Source organism: Sinocyclocheilus grahami, unplaced genomic scaffold, assembly GCF_001515645.1.
Source record: "Sinocyclocheilus grahami isolate Dianchi unplaced genomic scaffold, SAMN03320097.WGS_v1.1 scaffold61.1, whole genome shotgun sequence".
Lineage (NCBI taxonomy): Eukaryota > Metazoa > Chordata > Actinopteri > Cypriniformes > Cyprinidae > Sinocyclocheilus > Sinocyclocheilus grahami.
Window position 1 is genome coordinate 3,927,608 of NW_015505240.1, and position 17,032 is coordinate 3,944,639.

The 17,032-nt window shown below is 34.6% G+C and overlaps 1 protein-coding gene across 1 annotated transcript in view; it reads right to left on the minus strand.

Annotated features, from left to right (window-relative positions):
* Positions 1–17,032, minus strand: part of LOC107584659 (protein Shroom3-like) — a 62,105-nt gene that overhangs the window by 43,231 nt on the left and 1,842 nt on the right. The window contains exon 2 of the mRNA XM_016271369.1: positions 6,114–6,268. Within this exon, the coding sequence (XP_016126855.1) occupies positions 6,114–6,268 (155 nt within the window). The remainder of the gene's footprint in view (positions 1–6,113; positions 6,269–17,032) is intronic.

Below are 17,032 nucleotides of genomic sequence, written 5' to 3' on the forward strand. Positions count from 1 at the left end.
GAGAGAGAGAGAGAGAGAGAGAGAGAGAGAAGGGGGGGGGGGTCTGGAAGAGACTGAAGCCAACAGAAAAGAGAAATAAGCTGTTCACGTCATGTCCGAATTAAGCTAATTAAGTTTTTATGATATCCACATTAATGGTACATCTCTTACTGTATGGTCTCATTTGTTTGTATTTATTTCTCCTAAGGAATTTTAGGAGAAACGTCTTAGACGAAGTTAATTAATTTCTTCCATGTTGACTATAAATTTTCCAATAGAGTGCTGCAGGAATGAGTACTAAAACCCTGTTTCTGGTTCCATAATCCTGAAGTCTTTAGTTTTTTTTTTCTTTTTTGAATGGGTTTTTGTTTAAATGCTTGAAATAAGGTCTATGGTGAACACAAGCTTAAGATATTTTCACGTTTTCTTCTACAACATAAAATACATAAGTAATACCCCACTAGTAATTTCTTAAGTGTTTACACATCTTGAAATCTGATTATACTACAGAGCCTGTCTGGGACATTAAACCATCACAACGAAAAGAGAAATTCATCTCCGCTTTTACAAAATTGCTGTATTTACATTCGCACTCCTGCAAACTATTCTAACTCAAACTTTTCCAGCATCTTTTAAATAAGGATTGAAAAATGTAAATAAATAAACAAGGATTGAAAGAGCTGTTAGATGCTTAATGGTGGTGACGTTGAAGTTAAGATTATCAAAAAATGTGTAAGAATCATAAACTCTTGCTGGTCACAGAGCTTATTTTTTTGCAACAATCCAAAAGCCGACTGAAAAATCCAACTGGCTTTTTTAAAATTAATTAATTAATTTATTTTTGAGGGAACTTACTTGAGGGTTGGCCTACAAAAATACGTAAAGCCTGCAACACTTTATAAATAGCAGCATTAGTTTAACAAATGGTGTGAGTTTCGGGTGTAACTACCCATTTGTCCAACCAATGGAAGATAAGGGTGAGTTTGGGGAAACCTGTTTGAAAACAGTAATTATTTTAGCAATTCCAAATGATGCCACTAGTGGTGCATAAACTACATGCTTCACCTTAAAGAAAACGCAACATCTGGGCAATAACAACAGGACTACTCCATCAAAAATAATCCTATTTGCATTCAAACCCCGAACACAAGCACATTAAGTCACGAATGGTTATTTCTGCCACTGTGAATCATTCACCTTTTACATACCTGTCTGATTCAGCAAACGCCCCTGAATCCTTCATCTAATCTGGACTGAGACCTGATCTCTCCAAGCCTACATGTGAGCTTGAATCAACGCTCTTAAAAGTTGTTAATCAGCTGTAAGAGGCTTTGGGATCGTTTCCGCTGGATGTAACTAAAGATCTCCACGTTTATAGAGTCTGGTCTGTTCGTGAAGCGCCTGATCTTTTTATCCATGTCAGTTGCACATCACTTTAACATCTGCGAGAACTGACGATCTCCGACAGCTTCCTCCTTTGACACACAGTCCCAAGTCCTCTCTCTTGTATAACACTTCCTGAATGGCAAGGCGATGATGTCATAGGCCACACGGCAACCGTTGCTGGGTCCACCAGAGTCTTTGAGACTTGACTATGACAGGCAAGAGAGATCACACAAGGCTTAACAAGAGTCAACACAGAAAACCACCCCGGGAAAAGGAATTGAAGGAAACCTGGAGTCACCAAAAGTGTGTGTGTAGCTTTCTTTTGTATTTTCTTTTCCTCCTTAATGGTTGACCTCTGGACTCTTATGTAAATAAACATCCTCATTCACCAGATTGTGTTTCACCGCTGATCTTTTATGACAGCGCTCTGTGAATTCTGTATACACTATCTTTCCCAAGTAAAAAAAAAAAAAAAGATATTAGTAGTTCTTTACAGCAAGGATGCATTAAATTGATTGAAAGTGACAGTAAAGACATTTATAATGCTACAAAAGAGTTCTATTTCAAATAAATGCTGTTTTTTGAACTTTCTATTCAACAAATTATCCTGAAAAAAAAATGTATCATGGATTCCACAAAAATATGAAGCAGCACAACTGTTGATAATAATCAGAAATGTGTCTTGAGCAGCAAATCAGAATATCAGGATGATTTCTGAAGGATCATGTGACACTGAAGACTGGAGTAATGATGCTGAAAATTCAGCTTTGCATCACAGGAATACATTACAATTCAAAATATATTCAAATAGAAAATAGTTATTTGAAACTGTAATAATATTTCACAATATTACAGTTTTTACTGTATTTTTGATCAAATAAATGCAGCCTTGAATGCAGCTTATGAAACCTTCCAAACCTGTATGACTTACTTTCTTTTGCTAACACAAATTAAAGATATTTTGAAGAACATTGGAAACCAAACAATAATTGACACCATTGGCTTTCATTGCATGGACAAAACATTCTTCAAAATATCTTCTTTTGCACTGGACAGAAGAAATAAAGTCAAACGGGTTTGGAACGACAGCAGGGTGAGTAAATAATGAGGGATTTTTAATATTTTGGGGGTGAAGACTGGAATGACCCTGGAAACAATGATGTTTCCCGCCACACTAAAAAACACTGTAAAGGCAACCAATCAGATTGTAGCTTTATTTAGCGTTTGCTCTCAATATCTCCTCCCAACATCTTGTTTCCTTCTTTCCCTCTCTGTACCTGGGAATGGCAATCCCTCTCTTTTCGCATTTCTCTGTGTTCTTTCACCTCTGATCTGGAGTCAGTCTTGGGTGAACGTGACACCAGCACCGTCCTCACACAACCAGGTGTGACACAATGCCTCCCATTATAAAAGCATTATCCAGGCTGAGAGGGGCCTTGTGTGTGTTTGAGTGTGTTTGTGTGTGTGCACACCTCACTGTGTAAATTGCAGTGTCTGATGTCATTGTCACCCCATGCCAAAGACTCACACTCGCTCTCAAAACTAATTTTGAAAATATAGCCTATTTATTTATTTGCTGCAATTTTTAATTAATAAATACATAAATACATCCATGCATATTTATGTATAAATATAATAAATAATATTTTATTACAAATAAATAAAATACAAATTTATTTACAAGCCGTTTATTTTTTGCATATTGCAACTGCATATTTTTCATATTTTTCTAGATTTCTCTACAATGCATTTGCAATTATTGTATTTTAGGAAATAACAGCATTTAAATAAACAAGTGAATGAATAAATATATAATGTAAATATAATATTTATTATATTATATTAAATATAATATTTACATGCCGTTAATTATTGAAATAATTACAATGGCATATTTTTTGTTTCTCTACTATGCCGTTGCAATTATTTTATTTTGAGAAATAACAGCATGTAAATACATGAATAAATAAATATTAACTCTTAAAATACAGTAATTGCAACTGCAAATTAAATAATTTAAATGTCTTTGCAACTAATCAAAAAATTAATTAGGATTAATCAAACATTTTAAAACAAGAAAGTTAATTTTCTGAAGAAAATAAGAGGTGCTCTGTTGTGAAATAAAGAATAGAGTTTGTTCAGATGTTTGTGATGCTTGTCTTAATAAATACAAATCAATGTGTTAACTTAAGTCTTAAACACTTTTATCATTTTTTTTTTTTAGATTTCTCTCCTACACAGCAGTCTATAGAAACCTGAAAGGACAGAGTGCAAACTTTTTTTTTTTTAAGTTAAATTACATATGTGCATTAAACAAACTTCAAGCGATAGTTCACCTAAAAATGAAAATCATATAAAAACATTAAAATAAATATCTAAATGTAATATGTTAACCCTTATATACGTTTTTCAAAACACAAACAAGTATCACTATTAGCCCCGGACAGCTGAATAGTTCTTCAGAACCGCTGCTTTTAACTAATACAGATCATTGTGTTCCAGCACTAAAACCACAACACATGCGATGCTGTAAACCACACGGCACTGCTCACTCCTGTGAGAACACAGGTGTCTTTGTGTCATCAGTGATGCCAGTGCTCTGTAACCTATATCGGAGTGTGTGTGTGCTCAGCCCCGCCCCCTTGAGGTCTCGCCATACATGTCCACCTGTCACCGTGGCAACGCTCCACACCTGCCAGTTTCACCTGTAACTCAGGCCCGTATCGCGTGTCCAGCATCGCTCACATGTGCTCTCAAAACAAAACTCGCGCTTTTACCGGGTCAACAATGCCAGCAAACAGTAAGATCGTATTAGACCCGTACGTGTGTCTTTATCAGAAGGAAAGTGTTTTCTGTTTGTAGTGGTGTTAAACACGTCCACTCTGCTGCAGTCATGTTGATAATGGCAGTGCCAGGTTAGTTTGTGCATCTACTGTGTTTAGACAAGACTGTAGGACCGGCACGCTCACGCATGATCACATACAAATGAAGCAAAAAAAACTGATTAATAAAACTGAGATAAAGTGAGAATTAACCAGAATTACCTCAAACATGCAAAAATGTTTGCATTTCTTATCCTAAATCATATCATCATGACTAAGCGCCAACACAAAAAAAAAATTAGTGTGTGTGTGTATATATATATATATATATATATATATATATATATATATAAAATGTTTTTCTCTTCTGCTCACCAAGACTGCATGTATTTCATCAAAAATGCAGTAAAATCAGTGATATTCTGGAATATTATTACAATTAAAAAATATATGTTTTCTATTTGAATATATTATGAAATGTAATTTATTCCTGTGATGCAAAGCTGAATTTTCAGCATCATTATTCCAGTCTTCAGTGTCACATGATCCTTCAGAAATCATTCTAATATGCTGATTTGCTGCTCAAGAAATATTTCTTCTTATTATTAATGTTGAAAACAGTTGGGCTGATTAATATTTTTGTGGAAACTGAGATAACTTTTTTTCAGAATTCTTTGAAAAATCTTGCTGACTTCCAACTTTTAAACGGTAGTGTACAAGACTATGGATTTTTAATATAATAAAGCAACAAGCCACCAGAGGCTGTGTGTTACAGTGATTTAACTCTACAAAGGTGTTTCTATTGCACCAGAAATGTAATACAAGTTCAATAGTTGCAAAACAACTTATTAGCCACTTAGCAACACCATAAACCCCTACAAAATGCACAGGAATGTGCAATAAAACAACTGTATTGCAATCACCTACTTCATCCTAGCATTGCTGCACAGGATTTTGCACTGGTACGTGTAAATATCTAGTTAATGTAAACAGTATGGTTAGCGACTTGCCACATTAATACAGAATTCAGCTGATGTTCTTCTAAATGTTATGTTCAAACATCATTATATTTGTTTAATAAGCCACTGGTCAACAAGTGTGAGTGAGGAGAAAGTGGAAAGACTCGCATTTACAAATGATCAACCAAAAAAGCTATTTCAGGATCTACAGCTCTGCTATCCTGTCAATAAACTATTATAAACAACCTAAAATGGACATGGAGTTCGGGGTCAAATCATTTTATTATTTTATTTTTTTTAACTATTCATCAGAGATTCATTAAATTGGTCAAAAGTGACATTTAAAGACATTTATAATGTTACAAAAGATTAATATTTCAAATAAATGCTGTTCTTTTGAATCTTCTATTCATCAAATTATCCTTGAAAAATGTATCAGTTTCTACAAAAATATTAAGCAGCACAACTTTCAACACTGGTGATAATAAGAAATGTTTCTTTAGCAGCAAATCAGCATATGAGAATGATTTCTGAAGGATCATGTGACACTGAAGAATGGAGTAATGATGCTGAAAATTCAGCTTTGCATCACAGAAATAAATTACATTTTAAAATATATTCAAACAGAAAACAGATATTTTACATAGTAAAACTATTTCACAATATTACTGTTTTTATTGTATTTTTGATCAAATAAATGCAGCCTTGGTAAGCTTTCTAAACGAGAAATGGATAGAGGTCAGAGCTCTAAAGTATATTCAAACAGAAAACAGCTATTTTAAACTGTAATATAACTTCACAATTTTATAGTTTTTACTGTATCTTTGATTAAAAAAAAAAAAATTCAGGCTTGGTGAGACTTCTTTCAACAATCTTACAGAACACAAACTTTTGGACAGTAGTGTATGTAAACAATTAACAGCCCCAGAAGCACTATGGGACTGAAGTGAGCAGCTCTTGGTTTTACCTTCGCACCGTGATCCGCAGCGTTTTGTACGATCCTTTAACGAGAGATATGGCCTCCTGCCTCCATCCGCTCAACTCCACCTCATTAATGATGACCACCTTGTCTCCGGCCTGCAGGGGGTGCTGCAACAGAGACGCCTTCCCACCCTCCTCTACCTGCGGGACGTTAAGAAAACACACACAAACAGACCGTGAGCGCTCTGTGCGGTAACCGACAGATGCTACGAGGGCTCGACAAACTAAATTAAAACCACATGGACGCTCAGAGCCCCCAGTAAAACCCATCCAGAATTCAAAGAATGTTTTCTTTGGACCTTTACGCCCACACATTCGCCGAGTCTCCAGACACTAATATTTTGATCACACAATCTCTCGTCCAGGTCGGACGGAGGATGGAGTCCCACGTTACAAAAAGCTTAGCAGCATCCTCACAACAGCATGTCATTGTGCACCTGAGAGGACCCAATTCACTCTTTTACGGCTTCTAAACAATGCACACAGAGCATTATTCATGCACAGGAAATGTAATGTTTAGATATTGCAAACACAAAGAAACCTCTGTAAACCCCAAGTAGCATCTCACTGTGGACAAAGAAAGACAGAATTGGTTAGATAAGATCGGTTAATGCACTCTTTTCTTGAACTCTTGAAAGCAGGTACTGGGTGTTTCAGGTGTAATTGTTTTGACGACGGATCTCCAATGCACTAAAGAAACGTCCTGTGGTGTGACAGTAAAATATTCCCCCTGGAAACCAATGTATTTCTGTGTATGTGACAATAGAAATTCAGAGGAATGGTCTGCATTTCAATGATCTAGTGATTTGTGTCAAAGAAGTTTAAATAGAGTTTCAAGAAATAGCACATTTTGGAATGTATTTGTAAATATATTTAAATAAATTTGATGCCATTTTACCTTAGCTCAAGTGTCTTGATGGAAATTTGTTTTCTTTTGATGATTCTGAAACAAGAAATGGTTCCCATCCAGTGTTGTTATTTTTAACTAAAACTATCAAAATTGTTTTCATTAATTGAAATAAAGCTGAAATACAACAAAAAAATAAATATATTAGATGAAAAACCTAAACTTAGAAAAACATAGACAAAAATCCGAAATGTTGCCTTGGCAACTAACTGAAATTAAATAAGTTTACGTACTAAAACGAAAACTGAAATAAAAAATGAATTCAAACTAAATATACTTATTTTTTTAAACTAAAAAAAATGACAAAAGCACAAAACAAAATGAATTTATACTGAAAATAAGATAAAGCTACAAAACTAATAAAAAAGACAAAAGCACAAAACAAAATGACTAAAATGTGAACTTTAATTTAAGATCAAAACAAGGCTAAAAAACAAAATGACTAAAATTGAAACTAAAGTCAAGTTTAAAAATAAAGCAATTTTTTTTATTTAAACAAAAATTACAATTAAAATTAAAAATGTAAAAATAAAAGCTAATTCTAAATATTAATAAATGCTATTAGTATATAAAGGATTAACACGTTCCAGGACCAAAAATGATGTTGAACTTATCCTCTGTAAAATCTCATCTCTGTCTTTGTTTAGCACTTGTTGGAAACAAAATACAGAAGCATCCAAAACAATTAGTTTGCATAAAGCAAACCACAAACAGTGAGTCATTCGCTTTGCTTTAGTTCTGTCATATACATTATTATTAAAATACAGCACTTAAATTGAATGTCAAGCCATATTTATTTGTCTAGCGCTTTCACAATACACATCCAGCTTTACAGGAATGAATAATGTAACAGGAAGTCATGTAACATGTGCATGTAACTCGAAATTACAACTTTACTTAAAAGCCGAATGAGTAACTTTTTAGTTCCTGGGCCAAGCCTACTTGGGAATAAAATATTAATAATAATAACAGAAATGTAAACTTGGAAACAACTGAAAATAAAATAAAAAGTACTAAAGTTACTAAAACTAAAATTGAAAAAATAAATAAATTAAAGCTAAATAGAAATATAAAAAACGAATAAAATTGACAAAAGCACATAACAAATTACTAAAACAAATTATTACAAAATGTAATAATTTCTAAAGATTATTATATTTAATAATTATATTTATAAAAATAAAATAAGTTTGAAGTACTAAAATTGCTCAAATTAAAATAAAGCTAAATAGAAATATTTAGAAATAGAAATGAATAAAAATAAAAGCATGCACCAAAATTACTAAAATATTAAAAATAAAATGAAAATTGAAAATGTAAAAATAAAAGCTAATTCAAAATATTATTAAATACTGTAATTGTACATAAATAATCCTAAAGTAACAACGAACTTTTGGGACTGACCATATTGGATATAATATGTCACCATATTATATTTCGGCTTCCCAAACAACAGTAAGTCATTGCAATTGGTTTTGGATAAAAAAAAAAAAAGCCTGCTAAATGATTAACAACCAATAAAACATACAGGTGGACAGCCAAGCGATTTCTTCCAAGAATCAAGAATAAGATTCGACCTCTGGTTTATTGCTAGCATTCCTTAACTGGAGACACATCAGTGCCAAGCAAAATAAGTTCTTCAGGAAGCCCTTTCAAGATAACACACAGAACAAACTAGCATTTCATTCTCCTTCTAAAGACGTGCATTTGGAAATTATCTCCAATTGTCTATCAATTCCTGTTAAAACCCGTCTTGCGCTTGGCTCTTTCCTGACGACGCTCGCTCTCAAAAGCCCGCCATGAGTTGCTTCCTCCAGCATTCAAATCACGACATATTCAGAATAATCATATGAGCAAGCCTGTCTTCCCTTTCACCGGTTATTGAGTGTAAAGCCGGCCAGCTCAAAGAAAAGACGGCTAGCAGAGATTTACTTAACACTCGGCCTCGGGGCCATCAATAGAAGTGTTTAACTGTGGATGTGCTGCCAAGCCGGTGACAATGAATCCATTAATATGGAACTGAACAAAGAGTCTAATTCTCTTAACCTTATTTTAACCCCCGACTTCCTGGGGTTCAGGTCGCTCTTAGCTCGTCTTCTATTGCCGCCACACTGTAAACAACACGGCGCATTCTGAAACAGACGAATAAAAGAGCAGCTCCTCAGAAGAGGCTGAATCAGTATTCAGGACTACATAAAGTACGGTTGGAATTGCTATGTAGTTTTTTTTTTTATTATCTCTCTTCTTTTGTTGTTTTCCAGGCTCTTGCGAATTCCGCTCTCTCTCTGTTGGGTCTTTGCCAGAGGCCTGGGCTTTATCCTGCCCTGTATTTGCCTGCTCTCAACAAGAAGATGAAGGGGTACATACAGTGTGGGGGGTCAGAGAGAGAAGAGATGTTTGGAAATAGATAAAACCACTGCATATTATTCAGAGTGGCATATTATTCATGCTGTTTTTGCAGTATGCAGTAAACAAAGCTTCAACTACAGTGCAGCAAGTGGAGCTCTTTTTAAATACATACATAATCTTTTTACATTTACATCTTTTTATTTATCTAATTATTTTATTCAGCAAGGATTCATTAAATTGATCAAAAGTGACAGTATAGACATTCATAATGTCACATACGATTTCTATTTCAAATAAATGCTGTTCTTTTGAACTTTCTATTCATTAAAGAATCATAAAACCATTTTCCAAAAAAATAAAGCATTGGATTTCAGACTAAATTAATGGTGCATACCAAATCACATACTACTTATACATAGGTATGTACTTTGCTAATACAATACTGCTGAAAAGTTTTTTTTTTCTAAAGAAATTAATACTTTCATTGAGTAAGGATGCGTAAAATTGATCAAAAGTGACAGTAAAGACATTTATCATTTCAAATAAATGCTGTTCTTTTGAACTGCACAACACTTTTCACAAAAATATGAAGCAGCACAACTGTTTTCAATATTGATGATAATAATAAATGTTTCTTGAGCAGCAAATCAGCATATTAGACTGGCGTAATGATCCCGAAAACTCTGCTTTTCATCACAGGAATAAATTACATTTTAAAATATATTCAAACAGAAAACAGTTATTTTAAATAGTAATAATATTTCACAATATTTCTGATTTTACTATATTTTTAATCAAATAAATGCAGCCTCTGTGAGACTTTCAAAAACATTCTAGATACAATTGCATCATGATATTACAGACCCCTTGGTACCGTTACTATAAACGATGTTTGCATTTGCATGTACATATTAGCACATATCTAAATGCATTCACTTAAAATTCATAAATAGCTTCTAGGTTCATACATAGAAAAAACATCTGCCAATTTTCTACAAGTAAAAAAAATAAAATTGAAAGACTGTCACAAATGTCTAAAAAGCATTAAAAAAATAAATAAATCAGAGCACTTACAATTTTAATCTTGCATACTATTTAGGACAAACAGGGATACAGCCAGGCAGACCCATCCACCAACAGTTACTAGTGTTGACACTGCCACAAATACACACACACTCCCATCTCTCTCAAGAGTAGATCTGTGTGAGGTGCTGAAAGAAGTCCATCGGTGACATTTACACCACCCATAAGCCCTGAGACTTCGCTCTATCTCTCCCTCTCACCCTTTCGTCCGTCTCTCTCCACAGATAAGAGCAGCTCTCAAAGCCTATAGTTCCTCTTCATCCTTCCTCCTTATCTCCGGTTTCGTCCGGGCATCTTAACCACGCTCTGGGGCCGTATTGTTGCCGTGGTAATGGTGACAAGCTCTTAAAGTGGGAGTGAAGGGCTGCGGCTGTTGTTTGCATCCTGCTCACTATTCAGCACAACACACTTCACAGCTCACTACGACATGCAACACACAACTCACCATTGAAAACAAGACACTGCTCTACAGCACGCAACAGAAAGCGCGCTATTCAGTGCAACACACATTACAAAAGAACTACATCAGACCAAACTGCAGCAGTATGTTAGTTCACGCTCACGGGGCAAACTACAGACAGATGAAGTACATCTCCTCTAGACAAGTACAGATTGAAACAGAAACTTAAAATTGCAGCTGCGTTCCAAATCACATACTAATTCTGCGTATTGTATGTATGCACTTTGCTGGTGATGGTATCCTTCTGTGCAAAAGTTTTGGGTTAATATATAAAACTTTTATTCAGCAAGAATTCGGGATGTAACTATTCACTCAACTCACGATTCTGATTTCACGATTCGATTCACGATTTTTTTACAAAATTAGATTTGACAAATTATAAATTAAATGTATCCTTTTATTATTGCTTGGACAAAATGCTGCACGTTTCTTTGTGAAATTGAAATATAACACTATAATAATATACTAATATAGCACTTGCATATTATTGCCCTTTTGTTGGTTTTGATTGCTTCTATTGTCCTCATTTGTAAGTCGCTTAGGATAAAAGCATTTGCTAAATGACAAAATTTAAATATAATGTAACTGTAAATAACAAAACTAAATTGAAATTTTAAAACAAGCCCCAAATCAAATAAATAACTAACACAAATTAAATAAATCTCTTCATATTAACAAAATAAGGCTTTAGCCCTATTCGCACGGGATTAGTATTACCTGGTGACCTCCAGTCATTTGTAATAATTGCGGAGGTTGTCTGTGATCTTAATCCTGTGCGAATCGGCCATGTCTGTAATTTGTAAAGTAAAAATTCCCCCGCAAATGACCTACCATATTTCGCCGAACACCGAGGTCCTGTGATAATATTAGTCCCGTGCGAATCGGCATCTCTGTGATTTGGCCAGCATTTGGCGGGTCGTATATCATTTTAAGGTTTTTGTTCCCTGTGCGCCTTTTTATCCATCTTTCGCAAATAATGGAGCTGCGTTTGATAGTATTTTGGGTGCTGTCATATCGCTACACCATACAATTTGCAGAAAGAGAAAGCTGAAAAGGTTTCAAGGTTAATGTGTTACAAATAAATCAAGCCTAAAGCTTGAGATATTATTTTAACCAGGTGAAATGTAAATGACACAGGGCACGAAACTATTCATTTATTTTTTTTAAATCCATCTAACCGGACCATAGAACGGGACTCTCAAAGCCTTGACATTGTATCCCGGAGATAAATCAGTAAATCTGACTAAAATCACAGACGTCGCTTATCCCGTGCGAATGCACCACACGAAATTCAGATGTGGGGGGGTAATTTCAAAATCACACAAGGTCCCCAGATAATACTAATCCCGTGCGAATAGGGCTTTTGTCTGTGCTCTTTCCATTTAAAATTAGAGGCAACCACTGCATTTTAATCATGATCCAAACAAAGATGCTGCATACATGTAACATGAGCAGTTTTTAATCTAAATTACACTGTAGAATTTCGAAATTTGAAGCAAAAACAGAATGGTTTGACTTCAGTTTTGTGAAACTATACATAAAAAATATCTGCATGAAACAGAAACAGCAGATTCACTCTCTGCCAGCAGGTGGCGTTTAAAGCGTTTCCTTGGTTTCCGCTGTAAACAAAGCAGCGCTGCACTTATGAACTTTAATATGCATTATACAGAGGCAAGAGAAAAAGAAAAAATACCATCTAAACTTTTCTAAAGACAGTAAGTTCCCCTCAGACATACATTCAAATAAACTCCTACCCCTAATTGAATCGCGATTAGTTTAGCATCTCAACCGATTTGAATCATCACATATTTGATTCGATTTTCAACCGGCTCACGGTTAATCGTTACATCCAGGGTGCGAACTACGGGGGAGCTCGGCTCCCCTTAATAAGACATGGGCTCCCCTGAAAACGTGATTTGTGAAATTTTGGGGGGTCTCAAAAAATATTGACAATGTGTTTTGACGTGCAATTTCAGTTTTGTGTAATGTGATCATCGTGGATTATTATGTGTAAAACTGCAAAAATATCATTCATTCAAGCATGACGGCGATTTAAACCTAATTCACTTCAATAAAGATAACTATACACGCTATTCTTGTCATGAGCATCAAGGTGTGGGGGCGCTGCGGTGCAAACTCTACTCATGTTTAGTACATGTTAACTTAAAGATTCGTAGAAAAAATAGACGTTGGACTCTGTGGTCGATTCTGTGTTAAGGTAAAAAAAACAACAAAAACATGTGGGCTCCCCCAAAGTCCACGGTATAGTTCGAACACTGGTTACATCCCTAGCAAGAATGCATTAAATTGATCAAAAATCACGTTTAAGGCATTTATAATGTTACAAAAGACTTGTGTTTTTTTTTCTATTAATCAAAGAATCCCAAACAGAAAAATGTATGACAGTTTCCACAAAAATATTAAGCACCACAACTTTTTCAGCATTGATAATGATACAAAATGTTTCCAAAGTCCACGGTATAGTTCGAACACTGCTTACATCCCTAGCAACAATGCATTAAATTGATCAAAAATCACATTTAAGGCATTTATAATGTTACAAAAGACTTGCGTTTTTTTTCTATTAATCAAATAATCCCAAACAGAAAAATGTATGACGGTTTCCACAAAAATATTAAGCACCACAACTTTTTCAGCATTGATAATGATACAAAATGTTTCTTGAGCAAATCAGTGTATTAGAATGATTTCTGAAGGAGCATGTGACACTGAAGACTGGAGTAATGATGCTGAAAATTCAGCTTTGCATCACAGGAATAAATTATTATTTTAAAATGTCAATAATATTTCACAATATTACTGTTTTTATAATCAAATAAATGCAGCCTTGGTGAGCATAAAAGAAACAAACTTTTTATCGGTAGTGTACTTTTCATTATGTACTGGAAAATATTGTGTATTTAAATATATATATATAGTGTTAGATAGATTGTACCTTTTTCATTTGCATCAAGATACAATTCATTATTACTTCACTTTTAATTAAATTTGATTTAATTAAACATTTTTATAATCTCAAAGTGGACTAATCTCGGGCACTATTTCAGTCTATCACAAAATACTCACACAAATGCGTACTTCAAAAATACAACAGAAACAGTATACAGTACTTTTGACATTTTGCGTTCACTGTACTATGATTTGGGACTTCATCCTAATCTTGCATGCTATTTAGGATGAATACAATGTAAACTGGGATGCAGCCAAAGGGTTTTTTCAGTCTGGATCTTTGATTCCAGGATAGACTGAATTTGCTTTGGTATGCAATCCCAAATTACACTTTTAGGGTCAGATTGGGTGCAGAGTGTACATATCTTCATGCTTTGGAAACATCTGTTACCAAGCATAAAATATCATTGTAATCAATTCCTGTTTATGCAGTTTAACATAACAGGTACCGTATAAACGCAGGAGAGCATGGGCTATGGGATCCCATTGTCATGGCAGAAGCGAATCCACAATCTATCTGGATATTTTGTGATGTTTTTCTGAGAGGCTAGAGAAAGAGATTGGAGTCAGGCAGCAGAGGACATAACTCAAGACCAGAAATCCAGAGCACCAAATAAGGCAGGACGGGGATCTCCTCTGCTTTTGCCTGTTTCCATCCAAGAATTACTCCCTGTTTAAGAAAAAAACACTTCCAAACAAATAGAGCCATGCATTTTAATCAAACTAACCTTTCATATCAAGTTGTAAATCTAAAATTTGGAACAATGTTCACTTTACCAATAAAATGCAGGCTCCACAAAGACTTTTATTCACTAATTATCTAGTTTTATCTATGTACTGATGCTTCAAAGAACCTAAAAACACTGATCTGAAGAACTTATAATGTCAATTTCCAAAGAAGCATATAGTAACTCAAGAACAACATAGAGCCTAAATGTTGGGTTTTTCTAAGAAGAACCATTATTGAGTGCAAACCACACTAAAGCTAACGACTGTAGAAATTAGATAAATGTAATTAAAATCCCAGGAAACTACTCACCGTTTAAAAAATCACCTCCAAACAAATACAGTCATGCATTTTAATCAAATGAACTTTTTATATAAAGTTGCAAATCTAAAATGTTTGTGTTCACTTAACCAATAAATACTCCTAAAAAGTGGTTTTACACTGTTTTGGTGGAACTTTTAATCTCCACAAAGACTTTTATTAAATAATTCTCTAGTTTCATGTACCAATGCTCAAAAAATCTAGAATCCAAAACACTGATATGAAGAACCTATAATATCAATCTCCCAAGAACCACATAGCAACTCAAGAACACTATAGAACCTAAATGTTGGGTTTTTGCTAAAACAAACCATTACTGAGTGCTTGCAAACCACACCAAAGATCATGACTGTAGAAATGACATGATTAAAACCCCAGGAAAGTTGAGTCTGGGGAAATTAATATTCCTACATGAGATCTTCCAGGATTAGTCACAAAATGAGCTCTGGAATTTTTGTTCAATTTCATTATTGTAAGCACCTGCTAAAGTTCATGTCAAGTCTAATTATATTCTTTCTTTCCTTCCCAGAAAACAAGTGTAGTTCTCCCCCATTGATTATTGGTCATGTGCCACAAACATCCTGCTGCATGCATTTGGACTGGCGTGATTCAAGGGTTAGTAATCTCTTGTACAGCTAAAACTCACACACACACACACACACACACAGCCACAGCAGAAAAGTGATAAAACTCTTTATCAATCTCAAGGGAAAAGCATTTAACCCCTGTGAGGCCAACAATTAGTCTCCATTATTCTTCAAAGATAAAGCCCTACCTCCTCTGGGTGAACTAGACAGAATATATACATGTCATATAATAAAGTAGGAATTCTCCTGTGAGGCCTAATCTAGGCGTTTCACTCTCTGGGATGTTTTCATTTCATTCCCATGTGTCTCCCTGACTGCAGTGCACTGATTAGCCAACATGACTGATCAATACTGATCCACTAGAGTGCAAAAGAGCTCATTCTGATCACAAGATCAAAGATTAACCACCAGTTTGCAGTCAGGACTCACAATTCAGACCTGAATAGATGAATCCATTCTGATCAATATGACAGAAGTTCACAATTCCTCACCAAGCACTATAAAAAAAGACACCAGATTTTCATTAAAATGCCTCTTTTCATTAGAAACTTGCAAACTTTATTACAAGCGTCATTGCTGTTGCTTATTTGTAATAAGTTAAACTAATGTGACTAGATAAGCCTATTGCTTCTGTTGGTTTACTTCCTTGCTGGGAAGGAAATGAGTTATGTTTCCTGTTTCCAAGGAAAAAAATACATGGGTCGGGAATCTCTGATTAATTCCATTACCCATCCTCATCAAAATTACCTAATGATCCACTATAACTACTTCTAATACTTAGGGAGGGTTAGTGACTTAAAACCACTTAAAAGTGTATTAAAACCACTCTGCTTTTGATACAAATTTGAATAATACTTCTAATCTGTATCATTTTTGCCTATCAGACAATGTAACGGGTGAAAACAATCTCATAAACTCATAGACTCAAGCCATCTAGGAATGAGAATATCATAGAGACTTCTAGGTCACATTAACAAACCTTTAACAAAATGTTGTCAAACAAAATGCCCATTGTCTATTGTCAATAGTGTAGCGAGGTAAGAAGGTCAGCCCACATAGAAATCACTTTCAAACTAAGCAGATTTCTATTTGTCAACGTGGCAAATCCGCATGACCAATTTGAACCTGTTGCGAAATTTGTGTGGGGAAATATTTTGCCCTCACACATAATTTGCGAGTGTGGTTTCCAATTGAAATGACTGGATTTTGCCAGTGAAAACTGCTGAATAAAATTAAATAAAACCACAACTTTACTTAGAACCTAGCAACCACCCAGAAAAGCCTAGCAACCTTAAAAACAATCTGAGAACTGTAACAACATTGGTGCATTGACCACCATCAACTTCTACATTGGCAGAAAACATTTTAATTTAAAATTAAAAATATAAAAGCCTAAATTAAACACATATTGATACAGAAACCATTTTTTCCCCCCAAATATACCATTCTAGAATTCCATTGCCTATTATTTTTATGCTCAGACTCCAGCCATGTGGGAGAA